This window comes from Siphateles boraxobius, unplaced genomic scaffold, assembly GCF_051911475.1.
Source record: "Siphateles boraxobius isolate OS27281-9 unplaced genomic scaffold, OSU_SipBor_1 22, whole genome shotgun sequence".
NCBI classification, from domain to species: domain Eukaryota; kingdom Metazoa; phylum Chordata; class Actinopteri; order Cypriniformes; family Leuciscidae; genus Siphateles; species Siphateles boraxobius.
In genome coordinates, this window is record NW_027508833.1 from 22,269,077 (window position 1) to 22,286,884 (window position 17,808).

Below are 17,808 nucleotides of genomic sequence, written 5' to 3' on the forward strand. Positions count from 1 at the left end.
CAATATCTCATATCAAAAAAATTTAAATATATTATTTATATAGCATGTAAACTGGTGGTAGCCTAGTCTATGAAAGGTACACCCCTCTAAGCTCACAGAAATGACCCAAGTCTTCAGCAGTCAATTACACCGATCCGTTCAAATAGATTTTTAACGGTATTCCACGCGTGAAATACGCGCTGATTATGTCACGCGTATTTCACGTAATTTTCAGACATAAAATTCACGTGTTTTTGGCCCTCTTGGCCTTCCATATTCCATAGCGTGTTGACGCGGTAATTGCAACTTTTTATGTGGCAATTCTAACTTTTTTCTTCTCGGAAATGCGAGTTTACATCTTACAATTCTGACTTTTTTCTCAGAATTGCTTTGTAAACTTGCAATTGTGAGTTATAAAGTTATCGCGTGTTACAACTAAAGTCGCAGTTGCATGTTATAAAGTCAGAATTGCGAGATATGAACTTGCAATTCTAAAAAGTAAAGTCAGAATTAAGAGACAAAAAGACAAAAAAAATTGTTTTTAATTATTTTATCATTTTTGTCACACGATCACTTTTATGCAATACATAATGAATATCAAATTACAAAATGTGATGAGGAAATATGAGGATATGGTATGAGAAGACAGTAATACACTAATTATTTTAATGTTAGGCTACTTAAAGAAACTTCAAGATTTTTTTGAAACCAAGTAACTCAACTCAACATTATACTTTATTTCTATATGAAAAACCAAAAATGTATAATGGGATCAGTATTAAATATGAAAATGTAAAAAAAAAATGAATATCGATATTATGAATTCCTTTTCATTCTTCAGAGGTAGACTATTCATATACTCCCTTTTAATAGTGAATGTTGTCAAACACTGCTTTGTGTTATTTACCAATAATTAATCTTGTATATAGGAAGAAAATATGTATGCAGGTACACATTCTCAATTAACAACATAAACGCTTCTCATTCACTCAGTTATATGCCTATTAATTTACGTTATGCATTATAGATATTTTTATAAATGAACCACCAGCAGAATAGAACCAATTTAGGAAAGCTTATGCATCTTAATTTAATTGAAATTTTACTGATATCAAAATTATATTTCAGGAGAAATGTGCCCTCAAATTAAGTAAAAAAAAAAAAGATGATGATGATGATGATGATGATGACGACGATGAAGATGGTGATAAGGATTCAAGATCAAATCTGGTCGTTGTACAGAAAATAATAGTTAATCAACATCGCCTCAATAAAACCTTTATTTTGAAAACAGAGAATTTGGGTTATTTTACTTCCGGTGTTCCAGTGCCATTTGAAGGCTGTTGCAGGTTGTGCCTTCCTTAGCAAAATCATACTTCTTTTATCTTCTTTAAACAGTTTTAGAAAGTGAGAGGGATGTTTCGTAGAAAGCTTTCAGCCTTAGAGTATCACAACCCAACTGGATTTGACTGTAAAGGTAGGAATCTGTCAAAAATGAAAGACGTGTTGCCACCTCATGCCCCTAAAACTGATCATGTCCATTCAGGAGATTGCCAACAGAGTTTAATAGAGAGCATTTATCGTTCACAACTAGGTTTAATCTATATGTTAATTGTATTATTAATATTGTGTGTGCTCTTTACTTCACCCAGATGAAACGGAATTCAGAAATTTCATAGTTTGGCTGGAAGATCAAAAAATCAGACACTACAAAATTGAAGACCGGGGAAACCTCAGGAATATTCCCAGCTCAGACTGGCCTAAATATTTTGAAAAGGTGAAACTAATATATATCAACAGATTTATTTTCATATGTATATGTTTAGTGTATATGTAGGCCTAAAGTAATTTATACAGTTGTTATTGATAAGTATTATATTATGTATTAATTGGTGCTGTATGTTTGTAGTACCTTCAAGATGTGAACTGTCCATTCAGCGTTCAGGAAAGACCAGAGAGCGTTGACTGGCTACTGGGTCTAGCTGTTCGTTTTGAATATGGAGACAATGGTATGATTATTTATCTGAGATTAAAACCAGTGGTCGACCAATATAGTTTTTTTTAAAGGGCAATCAATAGCTAGAGAGCAGTTTGGCTGACATAATATACACTACCACTCAAAAGTTGTTGTTTTTAAAATAATAATAAAAAAAATACAAATTCAGCATTGATTTATTTAATTGATCAAAAGTGCAAATAAAGACATTTATAATGTTACAAAAGGTTACTGTTTCAAATAAATCCTTTTCTTTTGAACTTTCTATTCAGTCAAAAAACCTTTTAAAAGTTTTACTGTTTTCCACAAAAATATAAACTCTTTGTAACATTGATGATAATAAGAAATGTTTATTGAGCATCAAATCAGCATATTAGAATGATTTCTGAAGGATCATGTGACCCTTGGAGTAATGATGCTGTAAATTCACCTTTAATAAATCAATAATAAAAATAAAAAATATTATATATATAAAATAAAAATATATATATATATATATATATATATATATATATATATATATATATATATATATATATACCATTCGAAAGGAAGTGTGTTGTGGACTACATGTTGCTGCATAGACATAAACAAATAGACATATAATACTTTTATAATATTGCGTCACCGGTCAATGACGTCATATCCACGCAACCCTTGATTTCCGTAGAAACTATTTTAACACCAAGCCACTTTAATATGTGTTTTATTAATATACAGGTGAGCAACTGTTTGGATACATTTATCCACAGAAAACTAATCATTAATAGCTCAACACAGTTAGTCTTATTGTTTGAATCTCATGTTTTCTTGATTTACCTCGAGTAACATGTTTTGCCTTGTACCCTAAAAAGTAAATCAGACAACACTTTTTTTGTCAAATGGCTAACATGGCATAATCAGAAAGAGCTTCATCTGTAGTAGCAGTAATACAGCATTTCCTTCACCATACAATGTTTTTAAACTAATTGCATGCTATTTAGCAACACAAGTCATCCAGCTTTTATTAATTAATGTATGATATTCTAATATCGATCTATCTTACTGCAGTGTGCATCAACAAGTGTCTCATACAGCCACAGAGTGAAATGCGGCATATGAGCAAAATAAAAACAACTAAGTAAAATGTCCCAGGCTCTCGTCCACCGTACCACAGTAATTAATAAAACTATAATACATTAACTCATCCATGAACATGATTTCTGCCTGAGTCCAGTCGACACCTGCCATGATTCCACGCTCATTTACTCATCAAGCTACACCTTTGTTATTGTTTTGTACAAGCGACCTCTAGCGCAAAACTTACACACTGTGCCTTTAATTTGCCAAGTAAACACAAAATGGCCAATTATTAGGCGTCTAACTTCCATGCTTATACAGAAGTCAACATTTTAAGTGTATCAAACCCTTTCATCAAAGTTATACATGAATTTGGAACAATATCCGTTACTTTGAGTAACTTTTTTGATCCACTTCAAATGTTGACCACTGCATATTGGTATATCACTAGTTGTAACATACCTATTTTGTCCTTTTATTGGTGAGACTTCCCCATTGAAAGCTGTTAAGCAATTATGTTCAATCTCAAACCACTAGATGGCAGCATTTTCAAAGTTTTTTAATAAAATGTAAAGCTTGCAGCTTTCCCACACATTAGATTGCACAATCTTGATTCCATTTATGTTTAGAGCAAGATGTTCCTAGATATGCTATCAAAAAATTGACAACTTGAAACCTCTGGTTTCCATCGCACTGACCACATGTTATTTTACATCCCACAGTCGAGAAATATCGCAACTGCAAACCTGCGACAGAGGCCAATGATGCTCAAAAGTCTGCAGACCCATTAATTAATCTGGACAGTGAGTATTCCCTCCCCCAAACATCTTTCCAGTCTCCAGTCCTGTTGTTATGAGACGGAGGAGGCTGATTAAAGAAACCAACTCAATCGCTAAAGTGGCTTTCCAAGCATGTCTGAACAAACTGATTACACACCCACCTCTCTCCACAACCCACAATGAGTGGGCTGAACCGAGCCAGTGACCCACAGCTGGAGGAAACCTCCAGATGTCAACTGAATAATGACACACTGGGAGGACGGGGTTCACTGAATGGAAAATATTGGGCTCTGCTGTTGTTGTTTTTTCCCCTTTATTATAGTCTTGGTCTGAGTAGTTGATTTCATTCCACTAATCACAAATCAAGCATTTTTATGGTAACATTTTTTCAGAGATCATGTTTTCTTTGCATTAGTAATTAAACAAAGTCAAACAAGTTTTGCATTGGAAAAAAGTTTTAAATGATATGTTGGACTGATATTAACTGTGATTTCTCTCTTTAGTTAATAATCCAGATTTTAAGGCTGGTGTCTCAGCTCTCGCTAATCTTCTCAAAATTCAGCGGCATGATGACTATTTGGTAATGCTTAAAGTAAGTATGGTTCGTTTTGTTGATGGTATGAAACATTTGTTTGAATCCAGTGCAATCAAACTCAAGTTATTCTGTTGTTTGTCATCATAGGCCATTAGGATCCTGATTCAGGAACGCCTGAACCCTGATGCCATAGCAAAGGCCAGTCAAGCAAAAGAGGTGAGCATTCAATGTTCTTCTGAAAGTCAGAAAGATTGTTTCATGTTGTTGAAAGAAATGTTATGGTTACCATGGCTGCATTTATTTGATAAATAAAATACAGTAAGAACTGTTACTGTATATTGTGAAATATCATCACAATTTCAAATACATGTTTTTTTATTTTAATAATATCTTAAAGTGTAATTTATTCCTGTGATGCAAAGCTGACTTTTCAGCATCATTACTCCAGTCTTCAATAATCATTCTAATATGCTGATTTGATGTTCAAGAAACATTTCTCATTATTTTCAATTTGGAAAACAGTTGTGCTGCTTAATATTTCTATGGAAACTGATACATTTTATTTTATAGGATGCTTTGATAAATTTAAAGTTCAAAAGAACAATTTATTTGAAAAGGAAATCTTTTGTATCATTATAAATGTCTTTACTGTCACCTTTGAGCTATTAAATGCATTCTTTCTGAATAAAAGTTATAATTTCTTTAAAAAATTATATATTATATTATATTTCAAAACATTTGCTTATTTGTTCTTTCGTAGGGTTTACCAGTCGCTCTTGACAAGCATCTTTTGGGATTTGATACCGGAGGTAGGTTTGCACGCACATTCTGCATTTAATTTCATATGCTGTTGACTTTCGGAGGAATTGTAAGCACAAAGAATGTTTGATCGTTCCAGATGCGTCTCTGAACGAAGCGGCCAGAATTCTTCGTTTGCTTCACATCGAGGAGCTCAGAGATTTACAAACAAAGATCAATGAGGCTATCGTGGCAGTTCAGGCCATCATCGCTGACCCCAAGACAGATCACCGCCTCGGAAAAGTGGGCAGATAAAAACGTCCTGCCAGGACCTTGCTGCAGAGACCTTCTTCACGAGACATGCTTTGTTTTCATTAACCACACCACAGATATTTTGTTTGAATTCAAGGCATTTTTGTGGGAATGCCAAACCGGAATTTTTTTTTTTTATTATGCATTTGCTTTGCCCTGTAATTTAAAAAAAAATCCACTTATGAAATTTTACATGGGCTACAATAAAAAGGTGGACTATTTTTTGTTGTTGTTGCATAATAAACCTTAATGCAACGCAGCAAAGTTTTATAGACAGACTCAGTTTGTTTTACCCCTGGAGAAAGAAGTTCAACTTTATACCTCCAACTGTGCATATACTGTATTCAGGAAAATAATCACTCTGGAGCCAAAAAATAATTCAAGCAGACATATTAAAATTGTCAATCACATTTTATTGTTATAAATATCACATCTTGCAAAGATAAAAAGGATTAAAAATTAAGGTTGGTAAAAGACCACTTTGGTTGTTCAAAGCAATTATATTTTTTTACTTTTTCCCCCCAAATACTGTTTTAGTGTTTTTATTAACATACAAATTACTTATTTTATTATTATTTGTTAGGGTTTTTTTAATAACAAAAAGTCACATACAAAAGTACAGTAGAATGAAATGAGGTATAAAACAAATTTACAAAACTATTTTGAGAAAAATTCACGCTTTCATGTTTGTAAATTTGCACTTTGGCATCGATGGTAATGTTTGTCGAGAGTTGCGGGTTCCGCGATCGGCTCTCTCCTGGTTCGCGATTCCCACAGCACCAGCTCTCCAAACGCTCGCCCAAAATAGCACCATGTAACACTGGCTCTGTTATTAGTGTCTCCCTATAACAAAAAACGGGATGCTTGTCGGAAATCCTTCACAGAAAGCAAAGTTTGGACAAATGCGAAAACATTTAATTTTCCAGCAAGAGAAATTGCCTACTTTCTTATGCTAGTACAGATATACAAGCTCTTACTCTAATCTTGTTTGACTTTTTTCTGGTCTGTAAAGAACTGGAATGCTTTGAAGTACCAGTGCAACACCCGTGTTTCATCGCCTCTGTCAAAACTACAGTGATTTGGAGGCAGGTGCCTTGTACTTTTCTCTTAAGTGCCTGTAGTTGACACAGCTCATGTCTGAAAAATGTGTCCTGTTATTTTCTTGAAAAGAGGTCCCCCACATTTTGCTACATGGTAAATGTTTGAACGTTCAGAAAATGCAACTTTTAATGACGTGTGCAGTCTCAAAATTATTCAATTATCAATTATTCAAAATTATCTGCAAAACAGGTTTTGTCTCAAACATATCTGATGCAACTGATCAAGGGCTTCATTAGTTGCACCGGTTGTGCTTGACCTAGAACACATGAAATATCTGAACTGGCTAGGTTTGTCGAGTGTTTGACTGCATGATAGAAATATGGCCAAAAGAATGGTCAAAAAAGGTAAGAGAAGATATTGCCCTTCACAAACAAGGAACAGGATACAAAAAGATAAAGACACTAAATGTTCCATTGTTGGAAGCATAGTTCTCAAGTTCAAAGTGACTGCAAAAGACCTGCAGCAAGACTTGGTGGCAACAGGCACTGAGGTTTCAGCTTGCACATTAATACTCACTAAACGCATGCGGTTTACATGCCAGAACTCCAAACCGTACACCACTACTGACCCAAAAGCACAAGAAAAGTGCTCAAAATCATATAAGCCACAGACATTTTTTGGGATTCTGTTTTGTGGAGCGATGAAACTAATCTTTCGGCCCTAAGGATCAGCGGAAAGTCTGAAGGAAGAAGAATGAAGCATATGCTGAAAAGAACACTCTGCCTACAGTTAAGCATGGTGGTGCTCGGTTATGCTCTGGGGCTGCCTTGCATCTTCTGCGACTGATAGATTCAAGATAGATTCATCACAGTATCAGGAAATCCAAGTAGAAAACTTCATGCCGTCATTGGACCTTTTAACAGGACAAAGATCCCAAGCACACCACAAATTCCACCAAGGCTTGGTTGCAGAAGAAGTCCTGGAAGATTGTACAGTGGCATCACATTCACATGACTTGAACCCCATAGAAATCTCTGGTGGGATTTGAAGAAGGTGGTTGCACACAAACCCAAGAATATTACTGAACCCATTGCTCATGAGGAATGGGCTAAGATTCCTCAGAAACGCTGCCAGAAGCTGGTGTCTGGTACATCTCGTTTACAGCAGGCCATAACAGCAAAAGGGTGTTCTACTAAGTACTAAAGATTCTTGCCATGAAGGGGTTGAATAATTTTGAGCAAAGTCTTTCAAAGTTGCATTTTCAGTTGAATTTAGTTGAGTATATACAGTATATATAATGGAAAATATATTAGCAAAACTAAAAAGATGATATACTTTACCACAGAAATCTGTAAGTACCTTATAAACAGTGTGGAGGAGCAACTGTAATTCCATACAAATGAGACCTCTGATCAGGCAAGTACTCATCTGTTGACTGGTTATCTCGACTGAGAGCGATGACCCCATCTCTAAAACATAACAGAACAAAATATAAAATGAGATCAGTTATTTTGTAATAATTGATGAAGGTACAGTCACACTTGACAAACTGGACCTCAACAAATATGATGAAGCTTCAGGGCTTCTGTTTTTAACCAATTGTAAATAATAATATTACAATTTATAAAGGTATAAAGCTATATTATCTACTCCGTTTCCTGTTTCACTGCCAATCATGTTGCTCTAATGCTTATATTTAGTATGAATGGAAGTTAATGGAGCACAAAGTCTAGTGTGACAGAACGTGAAGTGAAACAAGCATTAAGGACTTGCCAACATGGCAATACTGGAACATTCATGAATAGAACTGACAGGTTGTTAAGATTCAGATGGTAATTTTGTGTTGGACATGCATGTGCTATGCCTTGCCTCCTCCAGTCTGTGTAATAGTAGTGATTGGCGAAGGAGACCATGCTGAAGGGGTAGTTCAGGTTACTCTGGACCACACGTCTCCCTGTCCCGTTAGGCGATATACACTCTAGGCGCTTGGTTCCTGCCCAAAACACACACAAAAAAGGTCATCAACGTATTTTGAATGAGCTTTTCAGTCCCAGCCTGTTTGTGGTATCTAATTCAGATTTACATGGTCAGAATAAGATGCAAAGTGGACCAGACTTTGTCAAAACCCAAAATATTGCTGCATAAAAACTAGCATAAAACATGTGCTTAGCGCATACCTGCATCGGCCCAGCAGACCTGGCGTGTAGTGGAGTCGTAGGCCAAAGCATTGGGCAGTCCAATGCCATCCTGTACCAGGACTCTTCGGTTTTGTCCATCCACTGAGGAGCTCTCGATTTTAGGAGCTTCTCGGTTCCAGTCAGTCCAGTAGAGGGTTCTGTGAAAAGATTTGACTTTTGTTTAGTCCTGTCAAATCGATTATTCGCGATACATAAATGTTTGTATATATATATATATATATATTCTGTGTGTGTGTTTGTGTCTATTTATGTATATATATATATATATATATATAGATTAATCACATCTAACATAAAAGTTTGTGTTTACAAAATGTGTGTATATATATTATTAAATTTATATTTATCATATTTATCATATATATGTCGCTGTGTGCGTGTCTATGTATATGTACATTTATATTATAAATGTAATAATATAGCATCGTGTTAGTTCTGCCAGGTCACGTTAGTCAAGCTCGCATCAGCTGACTCTCAGCTGATCCATGTCTACCTATAGGAATACGACGCCTATCACTGTATACATATATAAGCTCCTTCAGTATTATCAGCAGCTATCGCATTTCTCAGGAGCTAATTACCCTCCTCCATCCCCAGCTCCTCCTCTCGTCAGTCAGGATTTGGTTTTCCCCTTGAATCAGAATAAATTCTCGAATTATGTTGTACTTTAAAATCTTGAATTAACGATATTGCATGCATTCATGTTGGTTCTGTTCTGTTTACCCTAAGGGGGGTTATTGCTGCTCTCCCTGCTGTTATCCATGCTAGGCTGCATGGATGCGCAGGGAGTTCTCACCCAGAACGGAACCATACCGCCGATCCAAACTGTATGCTAATTGTCAATCGTATTTGATGATAGTGGTCCTGACTGAAATTGTATTACGATTTCCACAAAAACATTCAGCAGCAACAATGATAATAATAAGAACTATTACTAATAATTGAGCATGCTAGCATGTGCAAGTCTAATACTCTCATATTTAACCATATAGGTTCTACAGTTTGATAAAAATTAGTAGTCAAAGCTCAAAATAATATGCATTAGATTGCAATATAAGACTTTTGACATGGGAGGGAAAATAACTCACAGTTTTAGATTTTTCAAGAGTTGAAATTCATGTTTTGCTAAATCGAGGAACATATGCTCTATTTAGCATTGATTTAAACAAGATGTTTTAAATCAAGGCCAATGAAACTCAGTCCCTCAAAAGATGGCAAATAAAAACTAGCCTGCACTATTTTTAATGCTGAATCACCCGCTGAGCAAAAAAAGATTTATAACCATAAATTATGTTACTTATGTCCCTCCCAGACGATTTCTAAGCATCAAATCACAATTTCACAGTATTTGAGGTAAAATATAGTAAAACATATTTAAGGGATATTTATAAGAGGAGCAACGAAAAACACAGCTTTGCACACTGCTTGTATAATTAAATATTTGTTTTGTAAAATTCTCAACTGATGCATCAGACTTCAACCTAGATAGCATGTTGATCGGAACCATCACCTCAAGCATGCAGACATTATGCTTGACGGCAAAAACTAACTAGCACGTAGCATGAATCGCAGCACCAACAAACACAAAAACACATTAACAGCTATTCTCATGGCCCATGAGGCTTGTGTTATATCTCCTGTCCTCCACACTAGTTCAGTTGTTCCAGATGTTGCATATGGCTGTTTGTGGAGTGGCTGGCCCACACGTTGCCTGCCTCCCCTGAGACCCGAGAGCCAGGCCAGACACTAACATCTGGGCCAATTTGTAGCCTTGCCCTATTATTTTCTCTGCCTCCCATACACGTCCTGACCTCTTCCCTCTCTTGCTTCTTGTGCTGTTCTCTCGCTTCGCCTCAATCTCACTTTCACAATAGTAGATTACAGATTTTTGGTTTTGGAGCATTCTTGTAAAGGAAACATGGGAAGTTGGAGATGGAGGGGAAATGAGGGTTCATTAAATCAGCCAATTATTGGATTAATTAAGCAGAGATGCCCCTGTTAATGATGCAGTCGGAGTGATCCAGCATGCTCAAGACAAAAAAGTGGAAAAGAACAGCATTTAAGTTAGAAATCTTTTCTAACACTATAAATCTTTACTATCATTCTTTAAAATCAATTTAACACATCCTTGATTTATAAAAGTATTGATTTATTTCAAAAAAAGAAAGAAAAAAATCACTGATCCCAAACTTTTGAAGGGTATTGTATGTATTGTTACAAAAGATTTCTATTTTAAATAAATGCAGTTCTTTTAAAACTTTTTATTCATCAAAGAATCCTGACAAAATGTCACAGGTTATAAATAAAAATATTTAGCATATTACCATTATTTTAAAATGTAATATTATTTCACAATATTACTGTTTTTTACTGTATTTTTGATCAAATAAATGCACCCTTGTGAGCATAAGACTTTTTTCAAAAACATAAAAAATAGTAATGTTTCCAAACTTTTGACCCAGTACTGTGTATATATACACACACACACACACACACACACACACACACACACACACACACACACACACACACAGACACACACACACACACACACACACACACACACACACACACACACACACACACACACTTGTGCATCTATCTTTATGAGGACATTCATTGACACAATGCAATCTCTAGCCACTTACCCTAACCTTACTCATTACAACTAAGTGCTTAACCCGAACCCTTACCCTAAACCTACCCTTAACCTAATTATAACCTTATCCCTAAAACCAAGTCTTGACCCTAAAACAGGCCTTTAAAGGGGTCTTAGAAAGTGAGGACCAGCCAAAATGTCCTCACTTTACTCTCTTTGTCCTCACTCCAATGGTCTAAAACTCAAACTGGTCCTCACAAAGATAGTTGCACACACACACACACACACACACACACACACACACGCACACACACACACACACACACACACACACACACACACACACACACACACACATTTATATATAATTAAATGAGAGACATTAGTTTTCTTCTGGTATTGGTTTTAGATATCTTTAAGATCATCTTTAAGCAAGTTAGCACATACCCAGTAGGGGAGTCCACAATGATGGCTCTGGGATTTACTAAGTCTTTCTCAAACAGAACACGTCTGTCACTTCCATCAAGGTTTGCTGTTTCAATCTTGTCTGGTGTGCTGTCCACCCAAAACAGTCTCCTACGGGCCACATCTACAGCAAGACCTTCTGGACTCATCAGAGCTGGAAAAGATAATATAATATAAACAAATATTATATTACATTACATTACATAAATCATAGATTTTTTCAAGCAAAATAAACATACCTGTATTGATGATAATCTCAGATTCTGATCCTGGCTCCAGACTGGCTCGATTGATTGTCCGTCCTGCCAGATCTGTCCAGTAAACTTTCCTTTCTCTGCAGTCGTAATCAATGCCAACCACTATAGAGCCCTGAAAGTGTAAACAGGACTGAATTAGTATACTTTTCTCAAAGCCACAGACTTCAGTATTTCAATCAATATTGTGCAAGTCTCACATGTAGAGCAAGCAGCACTGAAGATCTCTGCTTGTCCATCTGTGTGCCGTTGAGAGGCAAAACTCCAATCTGTTGACCCTGGGCATAGAGCAAGAGTGTGCCTGCTGGAGGCGGGGTCATATCTGGGCGTGGCAGAGGGCGCATGGTGGGAGGGGCCACAGTAGGTATACCTAGACGGTAGAAGATTAATTGTTTTAGCTTTGAAAAAAATATAATTTTGCTGCCTCTTGTTATGAATATGAACATGTGGTGATAAGAAAAATAGAAATGAAATAAAACAGATTATTCATAATAATAATATATATATATATTCAACCACTACAGATGCATCATAACTCTTCAAGCACGTTCAAGCATGGAGACACTTAATTAGTCTTTTGTAGAAAAATGGTTCTTTCACAGCGAGCGCCACTCACAGGCAGGTTTCACAGCGTTTTGTGAGCGGGTTCCTGGTACTTCCCGTCCGTTTCGGTCCACACACCAGCAGTAGCTGCTGTCTCCATAGCACTGAACCGGGTTGAACTCGCCGGAAGAGTCACACTGAGGTAGATAGTGCTGGGAATTTGGCTGGCCTCCATATTGCTGCATCAGACTGGCTCTCCAGCGCTCACAGACAGTCTCTGGACGCTGGGTTGGAGGCACTATCACTGGGAATCAGAGGGGAACCCACAAACATATTACTGATGCTGCACAAAATGGGGATATATTTCAATCACCACATTCACATATCTATAAATTTCAACCAACACACAACAAAGATTTATCAAGTGAACAATGAAAATAGCAAATGATTTATCCAGCATGATCAAGAAAATAAAACATAAAATGTTTAACAGATATTTAAAAATTTTAAACTACTGAACGGATTTTATGATAATTAATTTTATTTATTATTGTTGTTATTGTTCATTCTATTATTATTAATAATAAAAATATATTTAAATAATTAAAATATAATAATTAAAATATGTTTTACATTTATATACATGTACATTGTACATTTATATACATTCATTAAAGCAAGGTGGTCTTTCTTCTGGGCCTTAGGCCTTTCACACCTCCAACAGTGCCTGCGGTGGACTGTACATGGCAGGGGCGTCCTCTTCCCTGAGTCAGGGCTAAACCTGACCGCATACCGCAAGGTTTTGCTGCAGGGTCTTCAGCTAGGGACCACTGCTCATTGACGTTTCGCCCCTTAACCCAGAACATCTCCTGGTGGCGGGGCAGTGAACAGGGACGTCTCCCTGACACCTCCTGCAGCAAAACCTAATTAGATGTTACTCCCCAAGCCTTGTCTCGTCGTTTCAGCCAGAGCCAGAGGCGTGCTTTCTCACCTTCCTCAGAGAGCTCTTTGGTGGATCTACTCAATGTGGCTCCCCGCAGTCCCAGGTCCTTAAGCAGGCGTGATGTTTATCTGCCCACAAAGCCTCTGGCTCCCACCTCCACTGGGTACAGCCTCACTGTCCATCCACTTTCTCTGCACTCCGCGACCAGGTCTGCATAATTTGCCTTCTTTCTCTCATAGGCAACTTCCAGTCCCTCCTCCCATGGCACTGTCAGCTCGACCAGTATCGCTGACTTCACAGCTGCAGACCACAGCACCACGTCTGGTCTTAAAGTTGTGCTGCATATCTCCTGTGGGAACTGGAGCTGCCTTCCCAGGTCTACTTCCATCTTCCACACCGCCCCTGGTGTTAACATCTTGGTGGGTGGTCTCTTGCTGGTATGCATAGTGGGTTCCCCCTGCCTGAGGAAGCGGATCCAGCATCGGCTCTCTGATTGACTCTGGTTGTTTGCCTCCTGCCGACTTTTTTCCAGCACCTCTACCAGCTTCCTGAGCACTTGGTCATGCCGCCATCTGAGCCGACCCTGTGTCAGTGCTGTTTTGCAGCCCGACAGAACATGCTGGAGAGAGGCATTGATGGTCCTGCTGCCCCTGTGCCACAGACCTCACTCTGAGCTCCTCCTGCTCAACCCTGGTGACCTCTGCAACAACAAGGTCCTTACTCTCCTTCCTGCTTGCCTTGGACCATAGGATGGGTGGCTCACTCCATCCGAGGCCTGTACACCCTGTCTGGACCATGCCCACGACTTGTTGATGTTGCAGTCTTCCCATCACCTTCTGCACCTTCTCCTTAGCCCTGCATTTCCTTCCAGTCTCAACTCTGGCATTTGCATCAGCCACTGCCCTGTCGGAGGAGTCCCTTAATTCCATCACCAGCCTTGCCTTCTCCTGCCTGTAGCCCAGGGTGATGGATTTCAGGGGTAGCTGGAGTGAGTTCCATCCATACAGACCAGCAGCTGAGAAGCACTGTGGCAGGCCGAGCCATTTAAGGATGAAGGAGTTGGCTTTTGCCTCCACCCGGCTTACGGCTGACGAAGTGACTTTGCACAGCTTCAGAGGCCACATCACCCTTGGGTACAGGGTGAAGTGATAACACCACACCTTGTACTTTCCAGGTAGCTGGCTTGCGTCGATCTTGGACTGGCCTTCTGACAGCTGCCGAAGGATGATTTTCTCCATATCCTTGTCTGAGAGACCAGATGTATAAAGTCTTCCCAGGCTTTGGATGGGCTGATCCACTATGCATAGGATGTCTTCCCCGCTGATGGTGAAGGTGACTGTCATTTCTCTCCCCCTTTCGCAATGAGAGGCTCCTTGACTTCTGCGGCTTGAACCTCATACTGGCCCAAGTGATCAACTCATCCAGCCTCTTATGTAGCCTGGATGTGCATGGGGCGGTTTGTAGCAGGCAGGTGATGTCGTCTATATAGCTCCTCAGGGGTGGGAGCCTCTGGCCTGCAGGCAGCCGGACCCCACCCACCACCTGCCTTGCCCCGATCAGGATGACCTCAAACGCTGCAACAAAGAGGATGGGGGAAATGGAACATCCCATTGCGATGCCTACTTCCAGTTGTTGCCAGCCAGTGGTGACTTTCTTCAGAGCAAAGCACATGTGCATGTACTGGAAGTAGTTCATGATCATGGTTCTGATGTTGCCTGGGATGTAGAAGAATTCCAAAGCGTAGGCTATTAGCAGGTGTGGCACTGACCCATAGGCATTGGCTAGGTCTAGCCATATGACGTGCAGATCTTTCATCTCCCTCTAAGTGGTCTGGATCTGTTCCCAAATCATGGAAGCATGCTCTACACAGCCAGGGAAACCTGGAATCCCGGCTTTCGGGCAGCTGGTATTGATGTAGTTGTTCGGTGAGGTAGGTGGTCATTCTTCTCGCCATCACAGATAAGAAGATTTTCCCCTCCACATTCAATAGAGCTATTCTCCTGAACTGCTTCAAGTTCTTAGCGTTATGTTGTTTGGGAATAGAGACTGCCACTGCCCTCTGCCACTCAGATGGTATGGTCTGCTTAGTCCAGGATGTGCTCCTGCAGTTCTTCTTTGGAGATATCCAGGGTTCCACTTGTCTTCTCCTCAAAGAGCCCGCGTGCATGCCGGAATGGAGTCCTGAAGAAACTTGATCTTTCCTTCTCCTTCCTTTTTCTCTGTCTTCTGATGCATTCTGCCCCCGGAGGTTAGCAAGGCATCTTCTGATCTCATCCCAGAGAGCTTTCAGGCCCTCCTTCTCAGACTCCTCTGCCTTCCTCCAACGCTTGCAGAGCTGCCTTCTGCTTGCCACCCGGTCATCGATCTATTTCTCCCTCCTGCCCTTTGATCTTATTACGGCTTCTCTGATGGTCTCCTCGCCATTTCTGTCATAGCATTCTTCATACAGGATATTCCCGAACAGATTTAGCTTGGCTACCACTGACCCGCACAGAGCTTTTTGCAGCAGCCCGCTCAGATGTTCATCCAGTTTTCTCCACTCCTTAACCTCGTTGGCCTTTGGCCACTTTATCTTGTTCCTTCGCAGTGGGTTCTTCAGGTTCCTGGCCCTTTGGCTCGACTCCGTTCTTGGGTCACTTGGGGGTGGTACTGGGGTCACATCTTGGGGTTCATCAGCATCCCTTTCTTTCTCCTCCTTCCTTTCCTCCTGCTCTACCTCTGTAACATTGGGCACGTATATATATATATATATATATATATATATATATATATATATATATATATATAAATTTTATTGTCTTTATTGTATTGGCTTTCATTGTCAATTTTTCCCGTTCCTGTTGCGTGTCCTCAAACTGGCAACCCGCGTGACCGTCGAGTCTGAGGAGGAGGGGCCGGAGGAAACAACAATGTCCGATATTTTGAATTTGGACTGCAGGTCCTATTTCAGTGTTGACATGGACGAAAATGCACATATTTTCCTTCTGCTCTGCAATCTCGATGAACACTCTGCAATCTCGATGAACACAGACTGGACTCAGTGAGCTCCGCTACAGATTAGAGTGATTGCTTACACATGATAAGAAACTACTTAGCAAAATAGAAAGCCCATAATTCGCAAGCAATATTACAATTCTAACAAAAGTCTATGCAAAAGTTGGCACCATGATGCTAGTTTAAGGGGGATGGTTGCCAGGGCCTTGCTATGCAGTTGTTAAGGTGCTCTATTACATTTTTTAAAAAAAATGTATGTACATTTATATAACTATACTTTGTGATACATTATCTTGCCATTAAATTTCAGAAAACTAGTTAATGCTGCTGTGCGAGTGTTTTTAATGCAACTGCTGATATGGCTAAGGCCCCATCTGTAATCCGATTCTATGGGATTTGGTTAGCTATCATATCATTCACCAAGTACCAACTCGTAGGTTTGATTGCTTAGAGCCTGAAAAATTGCTCGACACTGGAAACTTAGGACTTGTTTGGATTAGGTGGCCTCATAGAGCACTCTTACCAGGTTCGTCACAGTTTCTTCTCAAGGTTCCAGGTGGAGTTCGGGTTCCCGCTCTCTCCTGTCCCCTACTGTCCACACACCAGCAGTGACCTGTGGACCCGTGGCACTGCTGTGACCTGTACTGACCCTCCCCATCACACTGAGGGATGAAGCCTCCCACCAGAGGAACACCACCATTTCCACTCTGAAGACTGTCTCTGTGCTGCTCACAGTGGGTCTTGGGACGACCTGGACGCACATGAGATACACAAGGGATTGTTATTCTGCTCTCTAGATATGGCAAAGGTCCCATATGTGATGTAAGTCTATGGGATTTTATTAGCTTTTATATTCTCCAGGTACCAACTTGTAAGTTTTATTGATTAGAGAAGCAGCCCCATCCAATGTATAATCCCATTGGACCAAAATCCCACTCCATAACTGTATATTCAATTGGCTGCGATTTTATTCCATAATCCTTAATGCAATGTTTTGGTTTAATTCAAGCCTGAAAAATTGCTTGACACTAGAAACGTAGGACTTGTTAGGATGAGGTGGCCACGTACAACACTCTTACCAGGCTTGTCACAGTTTATTGTCGGGGTTCCAGGTGGAGTTCGGGTTCCTGCTCTCTCCTGCCCCCTACTGTCCACACACCAGCAGTGACCTGTGGATCCATGGCACTGCTGAGACCTGTACTGACCCTCCTCATCACACTGAGGGATGAAGCCTCCCACCAGAGGAACACCAACGTTTCCACTCTGAAGGCTGTCTCTGTTCTGCTCACAGTGGGTCTTGGGACGACCTGGACGCAAAAGAGATACACAAGGGATTGTTATTCTTCTCTCTAGATATGACTAAAGCCCAAAGT

The 17,808-nt window shown here is 39.4% G+C and overlaps 2 protein-coding genes across 12 annotated transcripts in view; one reads left to right on the forward strand and one right to left on the reverse strand.

Annotated features, from left to right (window-relative positions):
- The first annotated feature begins 1,280 nt into the window (after window positions 1–1,280).
- Window positions 1,281–5,877, forward strand: rtraf (RNA transcription, translation and transport factor). Its single transcript, XM_077239101.1, has 8 exons — window positions 1,281–1,456; window positions 1,632–1,756; window positions 1,889–1,988; window positions 3,757–3,837; window positions 4,317–4,405; window positions 4,496–4,564; window positions 5,109–5,157; window positions 5,247–5,877. The coding sequence occupies exons 1-8, from the start codon at window positions 1,396–1,398 to the stop codon at window positions 5,399–5,401; spliced, it is 729 nt and encodes a 242-aa protein (XP_077095216.1). The 5' UTR covers window positions 1,281–1,395; the 3' UTR covers window positions 5,402–5,877.
- The window catches only part of nid2a (nidogen 2a (osteonidogen)), a 43,565-nt gene continuing 31,547 nt past the window's right edge, over window positions 5,791–17,808 (reverse strand). For 7 of the 11 annotated variants that reach the window (XM_077239090.1, XM_077239098.1, XM_077239095.1 and 4 more), the window contains 10 exons: window positions 17,515–17,742; window positions 16,959–17,186; window positions 12,572–12,802; window positions 12,156–12,325; window positions 11,941–12,070; window positions 11,684–11,855; window positions 8,617–8,774; window positions 8,309–8,432; window positions 7,799–7,908; window positions 5,791–6,241 (listed from right to left, as the gene is read on the reverse strand). In XM_077239090.1, coding sequence (XP_077095205.1) covers window positions 7,800–7,908; window positions 8,309–8,432; window positions 8,617–8,774; window positions 11,684–11,855; window positions 11,941–12,070; window positions 12,156–12,325; window positions 12,572–12,802; window positions 16,959–17,186; window positions 17,515–17,742 — 1,550 coding nt within the window. In that variant the 3' untranslated portion in view covers window positions 5,791–6,241; window position 7,799. The remainder of the gene's footprint in view (window positions 6,242–7,798; window positions 7,909–8,308; window positions 8,433–8,616; window positions 8,775–11,683; window positions 11,856–11,940; window positions 12,071–12,155; window positions 12,326–12,571; window positions 12,803–16,958; window positions 17,187–17,514; window positions 17,743–17,808) is intronic. The other 4 variants (XM_077239099.1, XM_077239097.1, XM_077239093.1 and 1 more) reach the window with 2 other exon arrangements.

Coding starts and splice junctions, on each gene's coding strand:
- rtraf (XM_077239101.1), top strand. CDS start 1,396: ATGTTTCGTAGAAAGCTTTCAGCCTTAGAGTATCACAACCCAACTGGA. Junction 1,457..1,631: donor AACTGGATTTGACTGTAAAG/GTAGGAATCTGT, acceptor TACTTCACCCAG/ATGAAACGGAATTCAGAAAT. Junction 4,406..4,495: donor ACTATTTGGTAATGCTTAAA/GTAAGTATGGTT, acceptor TTGTCATCATAG/GCCATTAGGATCCTGATTCA.